Below are 16,214 nucleotides of genomic sequence, written 5' to 3'. Positions count from 1 at the left end.
TACAAGAAATACATTGGCGGCAAACTCCGTAGCTTGCTAGCTTGTTTGCGCTGGCTTTCAGAGACTATTATTTTGTTAGCGCAGGCACGATGGAGCGGCGCTTTTATTGTGAAGACAGGAACTGTGCGATCAGTCTTTAGGCTTTTGACGGGAAGTACGGTTGAAATAAAAAGTGTCTTTTTTCCTTTACACTTTTGATTGATTGATTGAAACTTTTATTAGTAGATTGCACAGTACAGTACATATTCTGTACAATTGACCACTAAATTGTAACACCCCAATAAGTTTTTCAACGTTAATCAATTACTTAATAAATGACTAAGTTGAGGTGATCTACCTCATATATACATACACACACATATCATATATATATATATATATATATATATACAGTATATAATTTATAGTTTTTTATTTTGCCGTTTTTGTTGACATGTTAAAGGTGTTTTAATGAATATACATGCATGTTTAACACATAGATTCCTATCTTTCATGAAGACAAGAATATAAGTTGGTGTATTACCTGATTCTGATGACTTGCATTGATTGGAATCAGACAGTATAGTGCTGATAACGTCCACGTTTTCAAATGGAGGAGAAAAAAAGTTCCTCTTTTCTGTCAAATACCACATGAAAGTCGTTGGTTTTTTGGCATCTTATCTGTCCAGCTTCCGTATTGGTTTTTATACACTTTACAAGAAATACATTGGCGGCAAACTCCGTAGCTTGCTAGCTTGTTTGCGCTGGCTTTCAGAGACTATTATTTTGTTAGCGCAGACAGGAACTGTGCGATCAGTCTTTAGGCTTTTGACGGGAAGTACGGTTGAAATAAAAAGTGTCTTTTTTCCTTTACACTTTTGATTGATTGATTGAAACTTTTATTAATAGATTGCACAGTACAGTACATATTCCGTACAATTGACCACTAAATGGTAACACCCCAATAAGTTGTTCAACTTTTTAGGTCGGATTCGACGTGTGACGGTCACGTGACCGCCTGGTTTTGTTTGATTGGTCCAACGTCACCAGTGACTGCATTTGATTGGTGAAACGCAGGCATGTGATAGATCCTACTTTGAATGCGTGTCTGACAAAATCAAAAACAAACAAAACGTGCATTAACAGATCGATAAAAAAAAAGTAGCGAGTAACGAGCTGATTGTAGATAAATGGAGCGGAGTAAAAGTAGCGTTTCTTCTCTATAAATATACTCAAGTAAAAGTATGTTGCATAAAAACTACTCTTAGAAGTACAATTTATCCCAAAAGTTACTCAAGTAGATGTAACGGAGTAAATGTAGCGCGTTACTACCCTAAGAAGCTTGAGTCTTTTCGGGGCTTGAAAAGGGGGCAGTAAGTAAAGTAAGGCGACATTGCCTTACTTTAAGTCTTAATGGCGTGTTTTCATTGGCGTTCCCAAGACAGCCGGGAGGGAAAAACCAGACATCGGGAAAAGACAAGCAGAGGAGACGTGGAGAAATATTCCACCTTGTTGTTTGGAAAGCTAATCCCTCGCCGCGATGACAAATGTGTGTCGCCCAGACATGCTCTGTCATGTGTGAGACAATAGTGACTTGTACCCCCTAATAACAATTTACATAAAGGCATGCTAAATTATTCATTAATTATCCAGCAGCCCCCTGTGGATGGGGATGATGCACAAACCAGCTGCTAATTGGCTCATCAATAAAGACGCGTCTTCATCTTCTGATCCCACCAGGAATACACAAATCTGCCCCCGACCTTCTGTTCTCTTCTTGCATAGAGTCAAAGATTGTCTTAACTTTTCAGCTCAGTTTTCTTGGACAAGGAACCTTTATTCTACACGATGGAGCCCTCACTAGAATTAATGGAATCCAATCTAAATATTCCAAGTTGATGATGACATTGAATCTATTATAATAATATATATAATGTACACAGTAGGTCCGGATTAGTTTTTGCCTCATTCCTGTGAGAATCCTGCGTGCGACTAAAGCAGGGGTAGGGAACCTTGGCTCTTTTGATGACTGCATCTGGCTTTCTGATAAATATGAGCTGACGTTGCTTAACACGATAAGTAATGAATAATTCCACTTGTAATCACAGAGTTAAATGTTCAAAATAGAAAACATTTTCATGCATTTTTAATCCATCCATCCGTTTTCTACCGCACCTGTTCAAGAAATTGCGTTCATGGTAAGAAGTTATTTATTTATTATTGGTTAGTGTGGGGCTTGCCCAACTCGGGGTTCTTCAGACCCCCTAGCACCGACATGAGAGCCTGTTTCAGGGTTACATGTTGTTTTATTTTTCAATAAGTTTCCAGCAATGGTATTTCCAGCCCCAACCCCGTCTCTCCTCCTGGCTGCTGCTTATAACAGAGCGACAGGTGATTAGAAAACAAGGCCCAGGTGGGCCATCTACGCACCTGTTGCTGCAGGGCCGCAGGCCACGCCCCCTCCACAGTTAGCTTCAGAATAACAATGTTATTATAAAGAATAACAGACCTATTATACTCTAGAAATGTTGGTCTTACTCAAAAATGCACGTGTTTAGTTGTGTTCAGTGTTAAAAAGAATATTATATGGCTCTTATGGAAATATATTTTAAAATATTTGGCTTTTTGACTCTCTCAGCCAAAAAGGTTCCCGACCCCTGGACTAAAGCATTAACCTCTTAAGGCCCAAGTTGTTTGTTTACATGATTTATTTTATTTGTCTTTGCTATTTGGGCTTATTGGACCCTAATTACAAAAAAAAACTAAAAATAACTTTTTGATATGATGTACTTAGTCCATGGGTACACAAACGTGTACTTCATGTGTCGTTTTTTTTAATTGTATTTTAATTTAAAATAAAACATTTTTTATTTTTATTTAATTTTTATTTTTATTTTTACACTTTTTTTCCAAATTCCATGGTATGTTGTACTCTGCTGACACCACCAGATAGCAGTATACGTGTCCACACAAGTGGCCATAAGACCCCAATTCAGTAGTGCATGTGACCACTAAGCCTTTAGAGCAGGGGAGTCAAACTCGTTTTAGATTAGGGGCCACATGGAGAAATATCTACTCCCAAGTGGGCCGGTAAAATCACGGCACGATAACTTAAAAATAAAGACAACTTCACATTGTTTTCCTTGTTTAAAAATAGAACAAGCACATTCTGAAATAGTAAAAATCATAATGTTTTTTTTTTGTTTTACAATTACCTTTTGCGTGTAATAATATTCTGTCTTTATTTGTTGTTGTTTATATTGTCTGAATAAATTATGTGATAATTCATTGGTGATCATTTCAAGACAAACAAATTATTTCAACATCAAATTACTGGATGTTATTTATGTAGTTTAATCATTTTCCCTGACTGATGTACTCACATCATGTGGTTTATTTTGTACATATGTAGTAGAGATGCGCGGATAGGCAATTATATAATCCGCAACCGCATCACCAAAGTCGTCATCCACCCGAACCAACATTTTATCAGAACCGCAACCGCCCGCCAACCGCTCGTTGAAATACATCAGAGGTCAGCCACCTTTACCACTCAAAGAGCCATTTAAACCCGTTTCACAGAGTAAAGAAGACAATGGGAGCCGCTAACGTTCTCGCAAATATCCAATGGTGTTCATCCTGATAACAAGAATAAGGGCGTGCTGTGAAGCCATTGCCTTAGACACCTTCAACAACATGTACAAACCGATTATTAGTACAGCAACATGTTGTATGCAGCTTACGCAATCACACGTACGAGATTGAAAGGCATACTGGGTGATACAGAGTACACTGATGGTTGTGATATAAACAACTTTAACACTCTTACTAATATGCGCCACGCTGTGAAGCCACACCAAACAAAAATGACAAACACATTTCGGGAGAACATCCTCACAGTAACACAACATAAACGCAACACGGCAAGTACCCATAATCCTTTGCATCCGTGACAATACCTGAATATATTTTGCGCACCCAACCCCGCCCACCTTACCGACGCACGGGGGTGGCAAGGTTTGTTGCTAGTGGGGTGTATAAAATAGTCAGGACCTGTCATGGATGCAAAGGATTCTGGGTATTTGTTGTGTTGCGTTTATGTTGTGTTACTGTGAGGATGTTCTCTCGAAATGTTTTTTATTTTTTATTTTATTTTTTTCTTCTTTGTCATGAAAAAGGGACGTTTTTGTGGTTGGTGCACTAACTTTAAGTGTATATTGTGTTTTTTATGTTGATTTAATAAACAAAAACTAAAACTTTTTTTTTTATTTTTTTAAATAAAAAATTCTTCTGCGGCTCGGTACCAATCAGGTGGTTGGGGACCACTGGGTTAAATTGTTCAAGCTGAGCTGCAGTGTGTGCAAACAACCACCACACTGCAAAAAAGTCAGTGTTCAAAAACAATAATAAAAAAAAAAAATACAAAAGTTAGCGGTATTTTATTTGAACTAAGCAAATGATCTGCCAATAGAACAAGAAAATTCGGCTTGTCAAGACTTGCAAAACAAGTCAAATTAGCTAACCTCAATGAAGCTAAAAACAGCTTAAAATAAGTATATTCTCACTAATAACACGTGCAATTTTTTTGATAGAAAAAAATATATATGTTAAAAAATATTCTTAAATTACGTAAATGCTAGTACCATTATCTTGACATAATGATATGCGCTCATCATCAATCATGATTTTTTTTTTTTCATGCTTAAATTAAGAAATGATTACTTTAAAAAAGTAGTTTTATACTTGTGAGTGTTGATGACACAGCTTTGCAACAGTTGATATTCTAGTTTCAAGCATGTTTTACTCAATATAGGTCATCACATCTCAGCAACAAGCTGTAATATCTTACTGACATCATTTAGGACTAAAACAAGTAAAACAATCTAACATCAAATCTGCTTAGTGAGAAGAATGATCTTATCAGACAGAAAATAAACAAATATCAGCCTTATTTGAGATATCCAATCTTACTTAGATTTCACTTTTTGCAGTGCAGGGCATCATCTATGAGCAAATAATAATGTATCATCTCTTTTTCTATAATGTATTGACATGGAAGAAACACCATTTTTCACTCAGGCTTGAAGTGGGAGATGAGTCAAAAACTAATCCAGACCTACCGTACGTACAAAAGTCATGTTCGGATGTCATCATTATATTTAAAAAATGCAACTTCACTGACTATAAATGCCATGGAAGAAAGAGAACATTTAAATATCAATGTCTTTTTTTACTCAACATTCCCACCTTGCACCCTCAAAATAACACATAAGATAAAAATGATAAAAAAAATAACACATGTAACGCAGAACAGTGTCACAAAGATATATATTTCATTTGAGATAGACAGTATTTCCTTGAATTGCCGCCAGGGCGCTAATTAATTTAAAACCTCTTCTCACTCCTGCGCTTACCAAAGGCATGCGGTAAAAGTAAGCCTGCGCTAAGTATTTTAAAACCTCTTCTCACTCCGGCGCATACCAAAGGCATGCAGTAAATATTTGAGTGTGATGTAAGGATACCATCGTGAAAATCACATTTGATAAAAAAAAACTCTATTATAGTCTTACCTTTACTTAGAAATGAAGTCCATGCCAGCTCCTTCTGATCAAAAACATCGATAACTTGTTTATGGAAGTCTTCCTTATCTTTCTTCAGTTTTAAAAGTCTTTCTGTCTCGATGGAGATCTTCCTTTATTACCTCCTGCTTCGATTGAAAGTCCAGTTTAGAAAACTGCTATCAGACTGCTGCTATCAGTTAGCTCGGCTCCTCAAGTGAGGGGGCGAAGACAGAATTATCCTCGGACAACTCCCCTTCCTGTTCTGCTCCGTGGGTGATCTCTTTATCCCACCGCTGCCAACAGGAAGTGGTATTGTATAAATAATACAAGGACTGGAACATGCTTTATTTCAGCCCGGTTGTTTACATAGCCAGCATAGGAGTGTTACATCCTAAAAGGTCCGTTGTGCACCCTCCGTGTCATATCCGTCCCAGCACACTCATTTCACTTCGTCTGCAGCCGAGTAGTGGCAAGAAGGATCACTAGCGCCCTCTACCACCAGGAGGCGGAAGTCAATTAATGACTCATATTTGACACACGCAGCTACGGTATTGTGACGGTCTCAAGCCGTCGTCTTGCGGGTTCCCAGGACCACCAAGGAAGGACATGGCTTGAGCAGTTTGACATTGTTTATTTTTCAATAAAACCTCGGTCCAGGTCGCTCTTCCGCTCCTCCTCTCCGCTCGCTCGCCGTCTCCTTGCCGCCACCTTGGGCTGGGCTCCAGCGTGCCCTGCCTGTCTGTCGGACCGTTGGCTCCACACGTATATTAATAAAATATAGCTGCTCACTGTTCTTTTTAGCATAGCTTGGACCTTAAATCCTACTGAATAGCTCTTAATCTTCTTCCCTTTATGCGATTTCAAATTACCGGTATTGAAATCAGCCTCCTCCATTTTGAACATGATGACAGGGGAAGTGTCACGAGTTTGACCCCCGGCGGTGATACTAAGCATGCGCTAATTTTTTTGCGAAGCGAGTTTGACCCGGCAGTAATTCAAGACAGGCGCATACTATATGCCCGGCGGCAATTCAAGGAAATACGGTACTTCGTTTTTGCAGCTGGGATACGCTCCAGCCACCCTGAAAGGGACAATCGGTAGAAAATGGATGGATGGATAGTTGAATTTTATCAATTATCTCACAATTTATTAACTAAATCACGTTCAATTGCTATTGTAGTATGACAGGAAATGAGCCGAGTAGCTGGAGAAGCGTTTACTCTTGGTTTGTGTTGAGATGGCGAAAACCTTAATGCTAATACTGTTAGCTGAGGCTATCACTTGATCTGAATTTTCAATGGTACTTTTAAAACCATGCCCTGATCGGTATCTTTTAAAAATGTAAACAGTATGGAATAGAATCCTGGACAAATTGCCATCATTGTTGCAGCGATACGGAACACAGAGACCTACTGGCGCCAGCTCGCTAGCTTAATGGCTAACATGAAAACAAAAGACATTAACATCGTTCTTCATATAAGAAACAACATATTAACTTATAAAAACACATTTCTGACCAAACGTTTTCCGCCAAGGGCCACCGTTTTATATATATTTTTTTGGTAACAAATAAATAATACAAGCAAACTCATACTGCAGGTTTTAAAACAAAAAATTGTCTCCAGTTTGTTTTATAGGTCACGAAGCGTATTATCACATTTTATTTTCTTACGTCTTTAGAGTTTTTTTAAAAAAATTTTTGCGGGCCAACAAAACTCGAGCTCGCCCTGCCGTTGTGTTCTTGGGCAAGACAGTTTACCCACGGACTAAGTACGACTTGGAGAAGGCATTTGACTGTGTTTCACGGGAAGTACCTAGGAAACAAAAAGTGTTTTTCGTCCTGGTCGTGGAACTGTGGACCAGCTCTATACTCTGGGCAGGGTTCTTGAGGGTGCATGGGAGTTTGCCCAACCAGTCTACATGTGCTTTGTGGACTTGGAGAAGGCATTCAACCGTGTCCCTCGGGAAGTCCTGTGGGGAGTGCTTTGAGAGTATGGGGTATCGGACTGTCTGATTCTGCCGGTCAACTCCCTGTGTGAATCAGTGTCAGAGCTTGGTCCGCATTGCCGGTGGTAAGTCGGACATGTTTCCAGTGAGGGTTGGACTCCGCCAAGGCTGCCCTTTGTCACCGATTCTGTTCATAACTTTTATGGACAGAATTTCAAGGCACAGTCAAGGCGTTGAGGGGATCTGCAGGATTAGGTCTCTGCTTTTTGCAGATGATGTGGTCTTGGTGGCTTCATCTGGCCAGGATCTTCAGCTCTCACTGGATCGGTTCGCAGCCGAGTTTGAAGCGACCGGAATGTGAATCAGCACCTCCAAGTCCGAGTCCATGGTTCTCGCCCGGAAAATGGTGGAGTGCCATCTCCGGGTTGGGGAGGAGACCCTGCCCCAAGTGGAGGAGTTCAAGTACCTCGGAGTCTTGTTCACGAGTGAGGGAAGAGTGGATGGTGAAATCGACAGGCGGCGTCTTCAGTAATCCGGACGCTGTATCCATCCGTTGTGGTGAAGAAGGAGCTGAGCCGGAAGGCAAAGCTCTCAATTTACCGGTCGATCTACGTTCCCATCCTCACCTATGGTCGTGAGCTTTGGGTCATGACCGAAAGGACAAGATCCTGGGTTCAAGTGGCCTAAATGAGTTTCCTCCGCCGGCGTCTGTCATCCGGGAGGAGCTCAAAGAGCTGAGCCGGAAGGCAAAGCTCTCAATTTACCGGTCGATCTACGTTCCCATCCTCACCTATGGTCGTGAGCTTTGGGTCATGACCGAAAGGACAAGATCCTGGGTTCAAGTGGCCTAAATGAGTTTCCTCCGCCGGCGTCTGTCATCCGGGAGGAGCTCAAAGTAAAGCCGCTGCTCCTCCACATCGAGAGGAACCAGATGAGGTGGTTCGGGCATCTGGTCAGGATGCCACCCGAACGCCTCCCTAGGGAGGTGTTTAGGGCACGTCCAACTGGTAGAAGGCCAAGGGGAAGACCCAGGACACGTTGGGAAGACTATTTCTCCCGGCTGGCTTGGGAAGGCCTCGGGATCCCCCGGGAAGAGCTGGACAAAGTGGTTGGGGCAGGGGTGTCAAACTCAAATACAGAGTGGGCCAAAATTTTAAACGGAACAAAGCCGCGGGCCAAGGTTGAACAAATTAACCTTTTCATAGGGACCCAAACAAGTTTTGCATTAAATATTGAACAAGCAAGGCTTATATAACTTTAGTGACATGCAAAATCCAGTTTCAAATAATAATAATAATAATTAAAAAAATATCAATGGCATATCAAATAAAATTTAAATAAAAATGTTATGCCTTTTTTTCTATTTGCAATCTTCTGAGGTAAATATCCAATTTTTTCCACAGGCTAATAAGAAATTTGAAAATAAAATAACAATAATGAATGAAGCAAACATTCAAGTCTTGAAGTAGCAAGAGAAAATGCATGAATAAAACGTTAATTATTGCTCAGTTTGCTGGAAGTTTCCCGGAAGAGTTGTGCTGCAAGGGGTTCTGGGTATTTGTTCTGTTGTGTTACGGTGCGGATGTTCACCCGAAATGTGTTTGTCATTCTTGTTTGGTGTGGGTTCACAGTGTGGCGCATATTTGTAACAGTGCTAAAGTTGTTTATACGGCCACCCTCAGTGTGACCTGTATGACTGTTGACCAAGTATGCCTTGCATTCACTCGTGTGTGTAAAAGCCACAAATATTATGTGACACGCTGTTAGTACGGAGGAAAAGCGGACGTGGCGACAGGTTGCAGAGAACGCTAAAGGCAGTGCCTTAAATGCACGCCCCCAATATAGTTGTCCAGGTGGAAATCGATAAAAATTCGGGAGAATGGTTGCCCCGGGAGATTTTCGAGAGGGGTACTGAACTTCGGGAGTCTACCGGGAAAATTAGGAGGGTTGGCAAGTACGAGTATTAGCGGTGAATGCGGTGTTATAACACCGGCGGGCTAGCTCTAATGCTAAATTGATATTGCCTCAAGGGCCAAATTAAATTACTAGGCGGGCCAGGGTTTGACACCCATGGGCTAGGGAGAGGATAGTCTGGGCTTCCCTGCTTAGGCTGCTGCCCCCGCAACCCGACCTCGGATAAGCGGATGAAGATGGATGAATGGACTAAGTAGGATGTTGCTGAAGGCCTAGGTGGGAAACGCAGGGTTAATGTACAGAAGACATAACTATGATTAATGAAAGTCTGGAAGTGCATCAGAGAAATTCCTTTGATTTGAGAGCATCCCAACTAGTTGCTTGAAAGAGAGAAGGAAAAAAAAGTGTCCACTTAAGAAAAGAACCAGTCCTGCCAGAGTTACACTCTCCTGTTTCTCCCTGTGGTTTCCTCGCTGATTGCGAGCGAGTAATTAAGAGATCGGGGACGAATTAGTGTCGGAATGAGCTGTCAGAAAGTCACATTTACGTGAAGGATGCGTTGGTGGCCGCCGTAAAAATGTAAATGATATAAATTGCCATTTAAGTGTAGCACGGGCTAATGTTTCGCCACAAATTAATGTGACACAAGGCAGCAATGACAATCAAGGGCTGTCTCATTCTAATTTGCTCGTGCTTAGAGGGCTTTTGTGTGCCGACAGCTTTACGCAAATTAACACAATTGCCTCTTTTTATGAGCCCGCCATAAATGTTTTTTCCCTCCTTGGCTGGCTAATGAGGAGGCAAAGCGCTCAGACGGCGGCGGGCGAGCAACACGGCGAGCGTCGGCAGAGGCAAGAACAAAGACAGAAGGCGCCGCGGCTCCCTAATGAACTGCGAGAGCTCTATAATGGCGGATGATCCCATATGGATGCTCGTTAAGAGAAATCATTGGCAGGTTGTGTCGCAGGAACAACGAACCCGCCGCTGGATTTTTCAAGTTTTAGACGTGGCTGTTCTTTTCTCGCCGACATTTACAGCCAGAGTTGTGTACGAACTGGGCAAAGTACAGCGGCGCCTCGGGTTGGTTCTGGAAAAACTTGTGTGGCAAAACACTGTCGCCCGTTGAAATGTTTCGAAATCAATTTATGCCCTTTGTAACGACTCAGTTTCAACATGTAACTTCCCCTTTTTCTAAAGAAAAACATTTAGCTAAGAAATAATGCATGCAAAACACTACAATAGAACATACTACTAACAACTACAGAATTTTTCTGAAGTTAAGTACCGCACATCCGTTTTTTACATTTTAGAAAACAACTAAAATTATTACATATATTAGCTGTACCGGTCTATAGGCTGCAGATAGATATCGGTTTGCAAAATGTTGTAAATATTTATTTACATACCTTTAATAGTTTCCGAACGGTGCCTGTAATACGGCAGCAAAACAGAAGTCATGAGCAAGCAGATAGAGGGTCCATATTTTACAGGCTATGTGTTTGTACTAAGACTCAAATCATTTCATTTGTGTTGGAACTAAGAGTCAAAGCCTATATCTGTTGGAAATAACAGTCAAAGCATATCATATGTGTTGGAACTAACAGCCAAAGCATATCATATCTGCTGGAACTAAGAGTCGAAGCAGATCATATGTGTTGGAACTAAGAGTCAAAGCATATATGTTTTGGAACTAAGAGTCAAAGCATATCTTATCTGTTGAAAATAAGAGTCAACACATATATCTGTTGGAACTAAGAGTCAAAGCATATCATATGTGTTGGAATTAAGACTCAAATCATATCATATGTGTTGGAACTAAGAGTCAAAGCATATCATATGTGTTGGAACTAAGAGTCAAAGCAGATCATGTGTTGGAACTAAGAGTCAAAGCATATCATATGTGTTGGAACTAAGAGTCAAAGCATATCATATCGGTTGGAACTAAGAGTCGAAGCATATATCTGTTGGAACTAAGTGTCAAAGCATATCATGTGTTGGAACTAAGAGTGAAAGCATATATCTGTTGGAACTAAGAGTCAAAGCATATATCTGTTGGAATTACAAGTCAGAGCATATGTATGTTGGAACTAAGAGTCATAGTATATATCTGTTTCAACTAAGAGTCAAAGCATATTATATTTGTTGGAACTGAGAGTAAAACCATACATCTGTTGGAATTGAGAGTCAAATCATATCATATGTGTTTGAACTAAAGAGTCAAGGCATTTATCTTTTGGAATTAAGAGTCAAAGCATATATCTATTGGAACTAAGAGTCAAAGCGCATAATATCTGTTGGAACTGAGAGTTAAAGCATATATCTGTTAGAACTAAAGAGTCAAAGCATATATCTGTTGGAACTAAGAGTCAAAGCATATATCTGTTGGAACTAGGAGTCAAAGCATATACAATATCTGTTGGAACTAAAAGAGTCAAAGCATATATCTGTTCACTTCCTGTTCTCAATTTATTCACAATATACTCCATACGTAATCACCATAAAAATAAATAAATAAATTGGAACTGAGGGTCAAAGCATAACATATGTGTTGGAACTAAAGAGTCAAAGCATATATCTGTTGGAACTAAAGAGTCAAAGCATATCATATGTGTTGGAACTTTGACTCTTAGTGCCAACACATGTTTTGACTCTCCTCCAAATTTCACAAGCCAATGTGGCCCCAGAGCCAAAAAGTTTTCCCAACCCTGATCTAGAATATTCTACTAAACTCTGAACATTGAACAAGTCTGCTCTGAGATGTATGAGTACGAGGGAATTTGCAACAATATCGAACATGGGAATGAAAATACTGTTTTTGCAATATCTCTTAGCACGGACTTCTTACAGTTCAATTGTACGAGGTTTTCCTCACGTCACTCACGTCTTCTTTTGCCCACCCCCCAGGCTCTGGAGAGCGAGTTCGTGTCCTGCCAGCTCCACCAGTGGATCGATCTGATCTTCGGCTACAAGCAGCAGGGGCCCGAGGCCAGCAGAGCCCTCAACGTGTTCTACTATCTCACCTATGAGGGCGCCGTCAACCTGAACTCCGTCAGTGACCCCGTGCTCCGAGAGGTGAGGCTTGCCAACGCTGCACATGATCCTTTGTTCCTTTGGCCCTCAATCTACATCCTATACTACCCACCCTTACAACACGCGTATTAGTTTTCTGACTCCCCAGGAAGTCTTTGGGGTACGATTTGAACTCCAGATTGATTGCACAGTACAGTACATATTCCGTACAATTGACCACTAAATGGTAACACCCCAATAAGTTTTTCAGCTTGTTTAAGTCGGGGTCCACCTTGATCAATTCTTGGTGGACCGATTATCGGCAACGGTCCGTATATCGGTATTGGCTTTTTTTTTTTTAAACAACTACAAAAAAATCAGCAGAAACAATATGCCGTATTTCCTTGAATTGTCGCCAGGTATATAGTATGCGCCGGCCAAAAACTACTGCCGGGTCAAAGTCGTTTTGCAAAATAGTTAGCGCATGTTTAGCATTACCGCCGGGTCAACTTGTTTCCCAAAATATTATTTTTATTAGCGGATGTCTAGAATTTCCACCGGGTCAAACTCGTCACGTCACGAGTGACACTTCACCTGTCATCATTTTCAAAATGGAGGAGGCTGATTTCAATCATTTGAAATCGCATAAAGGGAAGAAGATTAAGAGCTATTCAGTAGGATTTAAGGTACAAGCTATTGAAGATGCTAAAAAGAACAGTAAGCAACTATGTTTTATTAATATACCGTAGCTGCGTGTGTCAAATATGAGTCATTAAATGACTCCCGCCTCCTGGTGGTAGAGGGCGCTAGTGATCCTTCTTGAGACTACTCTGCTGCAGAAGAAGTGACAACAAGCAGCGAGAGTTTATTTTTTCCTCTCGCTTGCACTTTTAACATGGAGGATTACATATCTAAAATAAACCAGTTTTCTAAACTGGACTTTCAATCGAAGCAGGAGGTAATAAAGGAAGATCTCCATCGAGACAGAGAGACTTTTAAAACTGAAGAAAGATAAGGAAGACTTCTATAAACAAGTTATCGATGCTTTTGATCAGAAGGAGCTGCGCATGGACTTCATTTATAAGTAAAGGTAAGACCGTAATAACGTTTTTTTTTTATTAAATGTGCTTTTCATGATGGTATCCTTACATCACACTCAAATTTTTAAGCGTAGGCCTAAATTTACAGCATGCCTTTGGTAAGCGCCGGAGTGAGAAGAGGTTTTAAATCAATTAGCGCCCCGGCGGCAATTCCAGGAAATACGGTATACAAATATGATACCAATATTTAGTATTAACAAATAGTAATAACCACTGCTTAAGCCCGTTTGCCATGAATGAGAAAAGTTATATTTTATTTGTTGTAATTCAATTAAGAATTAAATTACGTTTTTTTTCAATAATTCTATATCGGACAGGTAATTTATTCGAGTTTTTGTGAGAATTATCCTCCGGTCTGCGCAGCTGTTTTTACTGTACGCGTTTTTTCTGTGAAAACTTACATTTTTTTGTCGGAAATCCAGTTTTTGTCCTTCTTTCCTGGCGTTTTCCCGGCCCCGTTTTATTTGTTATCAGTGGACAAGCCTCCGTCCACTACATTCGGAGCGTGGGCTCATGATTGATTGATACTTTTATTAGTAGATTACACAGTACAGTACATATTCCGTACAATTGACCACTAAATGGTAACACCCCAATAAGTTTTTTAACTCGTTTAAGTCGGGGTCTACGTTAATCAATTCAAAGTAGCCCTGGTGTTTGAATCCGATAACGCACCACGGGTGGTTGGACGTGAAGTCGGCAGATAAAAATATTTCTGGCAAAAATATCTCTGGCAAAAATCCAAGCTTAGTGTAAATATTTTGACTAATAGGAGAAAGTAAAGACGAGCAGGCAGCAGCTCACACATTCTCGTACTTTCTGTAACATCCAGGAAGAAATGATTTTAGCCAGCTTGAAAAGTGTCTCAACTTTAACCTAATTGGAGTTTTGTTTTGATTTAAAATGTTGGCAATATTTCAGGGTTTCTTCACAAGGAAACCTTACGATTAGAGTTGTCCGATAATGGATTTTTTTGCTGATTTTCCGATATTGTCCAACTCTTAATTACCGATACCGATATCAACTGATACCGATATATATATACAGTCGTGGATTTAACACTTTATTATGCCTAATTTTGTTGTGATGCCCCGCTGGATGCATTAAACAATGTTACAAGGATTTCCAAAATAAATCAACTCAAGTTATGGAAAAGAATGCCAACATGGCACTGCCATATTTATTATTGAAGTCACAAAGTGCATTATTTTTTTTAACATGCTTCAAAACAGCAGCTTGGAGTTCAGGACATGCTCTCCCTGAGAGAGCATGAGGAGGTTGAGGTGGGGAGTTGCAGGGGGGTGTATATTGTAGCATACCGGAAGAGTTAGTGCTGCAAGGGGTTCTGGGTATTTGTTCTATTGTGTTTTTGTAGTGTTACGGTGCACATGTTCTCCCGAAACGTGTCTGTCATTCTTGTTTGGTGTGGGTTCACAGTGTTGGTGCATATTTGTAACAGTGTTAAAGTTGTTCATACGGCCACCCTCAGTGTGACCTGTATGGCTGTTGAACCAAGTATGTTTGCATTCACTAGTGCGTGTGAAAAGCCGTAGATGTTATTTGACTGGGCCGGCACGCAAAGGCAGTGCCTTTAAGGTTGTGACAGTTGCTTGCTGTCGTGCGGGTTCCCAGGACCACCAAGGAAGGACATTGCTTTCGAGCAAGTTTGACTCGCTTTATTTTTCAATCAAAGCTTGTGTTCAGGTCGGGTCGCTTTTCAGTTCCTTCTCTCCTGCTCGCTCCTCGCTCGCTTTCAGCTGTCCGCGTCGTCGTCGTCGTCTTGCTCTTTGTTGCTTTCGGTACTCAGGTTCTGCTGCGGGCTCTCCTCCTTCTTCCGCCTCGTTCTCCCCTACTTCTCCCCTTTTATACATAGTTAGGAGATATATTAATTGTCTCCCGCTGTGCGATCCAAGCACCTGAACTTGATTGTGGCGTCGCTCCCGGCACGCCCCGCCTCACCTCTCACTCGCATGCTCCGCCTCCTTGCCGCCCTGCCGCGCCGTCGGACCGTCTGCTCCGCCTCTCCACAAAGGTTAATTGGCGCTCTCTACTTCTCCTTACGTCCGCGTACCACTGCGTACAGCGGTTTTTTACAAAGTCATAAATGTTACTTTTCGAAACCGATACCAATAATTTCCGGTATTACATTTTAAAGTATTTATCAGCCGATAATATCGCCAGTCTGATATTATCGGACATCTCTACTTACGACGTATTAAATTGCTTTAAAATTGAGTAGATAAGTTATTGTGATGATAGAGAAATCCCATTAGTTTTCCAATTTTCCCAAGAAATTTCCCATATTTTGAATTGGAAATGTTGACGCTCTTCTGAGACACACGTAGTAAATGTGCTCGTGAAATCTCCTCATGTTTTTGGTGCTAAATTAACCACAACAATAGCGCCACATGTCGATACCGGTCCGACGTTTCCTAAAATATTTTTGGGGAAAAAAAAAAACTTAAAGTCTTGTCCAACTGCGTAGTGATTATCTAATTCTAATATCAGATATCGGCCTCCTTGACTACTAATAATCGGTATCGGCCCTGGAAATAAAACAATGTCCAATTTGAAGACCCTACCCAAGTATCCAGATATTGTTCTTTGACTTACAGATATCGGCCTCCTTGACTACTAATAATCGGTATCGGCCCTGGAAAAAAACCAATGTCCAATTTGAACACCCTACCCAAGTATCCAGATA

The 16,214-nt window shown here is 40.7% G+C and overlaps 1 protein-coding gene across 1 annotated transcript in view; it reads left to right on the top strand.

Moving 5' to 3' along the window:
* lrba (LPS-responsive vesicle trafficking, beach and anchor containing) overlaps positions 1–16,214 on the top strand; it is a 971,728-nt gene that overhangs the window by 815,510 nt on the left and 140,004 nt on the right. Inside the window, exon 48 of the mRNA XM_061881243.1 lies at positions 12,306–12,473. Within this exon, the coding sequence (XP_061737227.1) occupies positions 12,306–12,473 (168 nt within the window). The remainder of the gene's footprint in view (positions 1–12,305; positions 12,474–16,214) is intronic.

This window comes from Nerophis ophidion, linkage group LG20, assembly GCF_033978795.1.
Source record: "Nerophis ophidion isolate RoL-2023_Sa linkage group LG20, RoL_Noph_v1.0, whole genome shotgun sequence".
NCBI lineage: Eukaryota > Metazoa > Chordata > Actinopteri > Syngnathiformes > Syngnathidae > Nerophis > Nerophis ophidion.
This window is presented reverse-complemented; position numbering and strand designations above follow the sequence as displayed.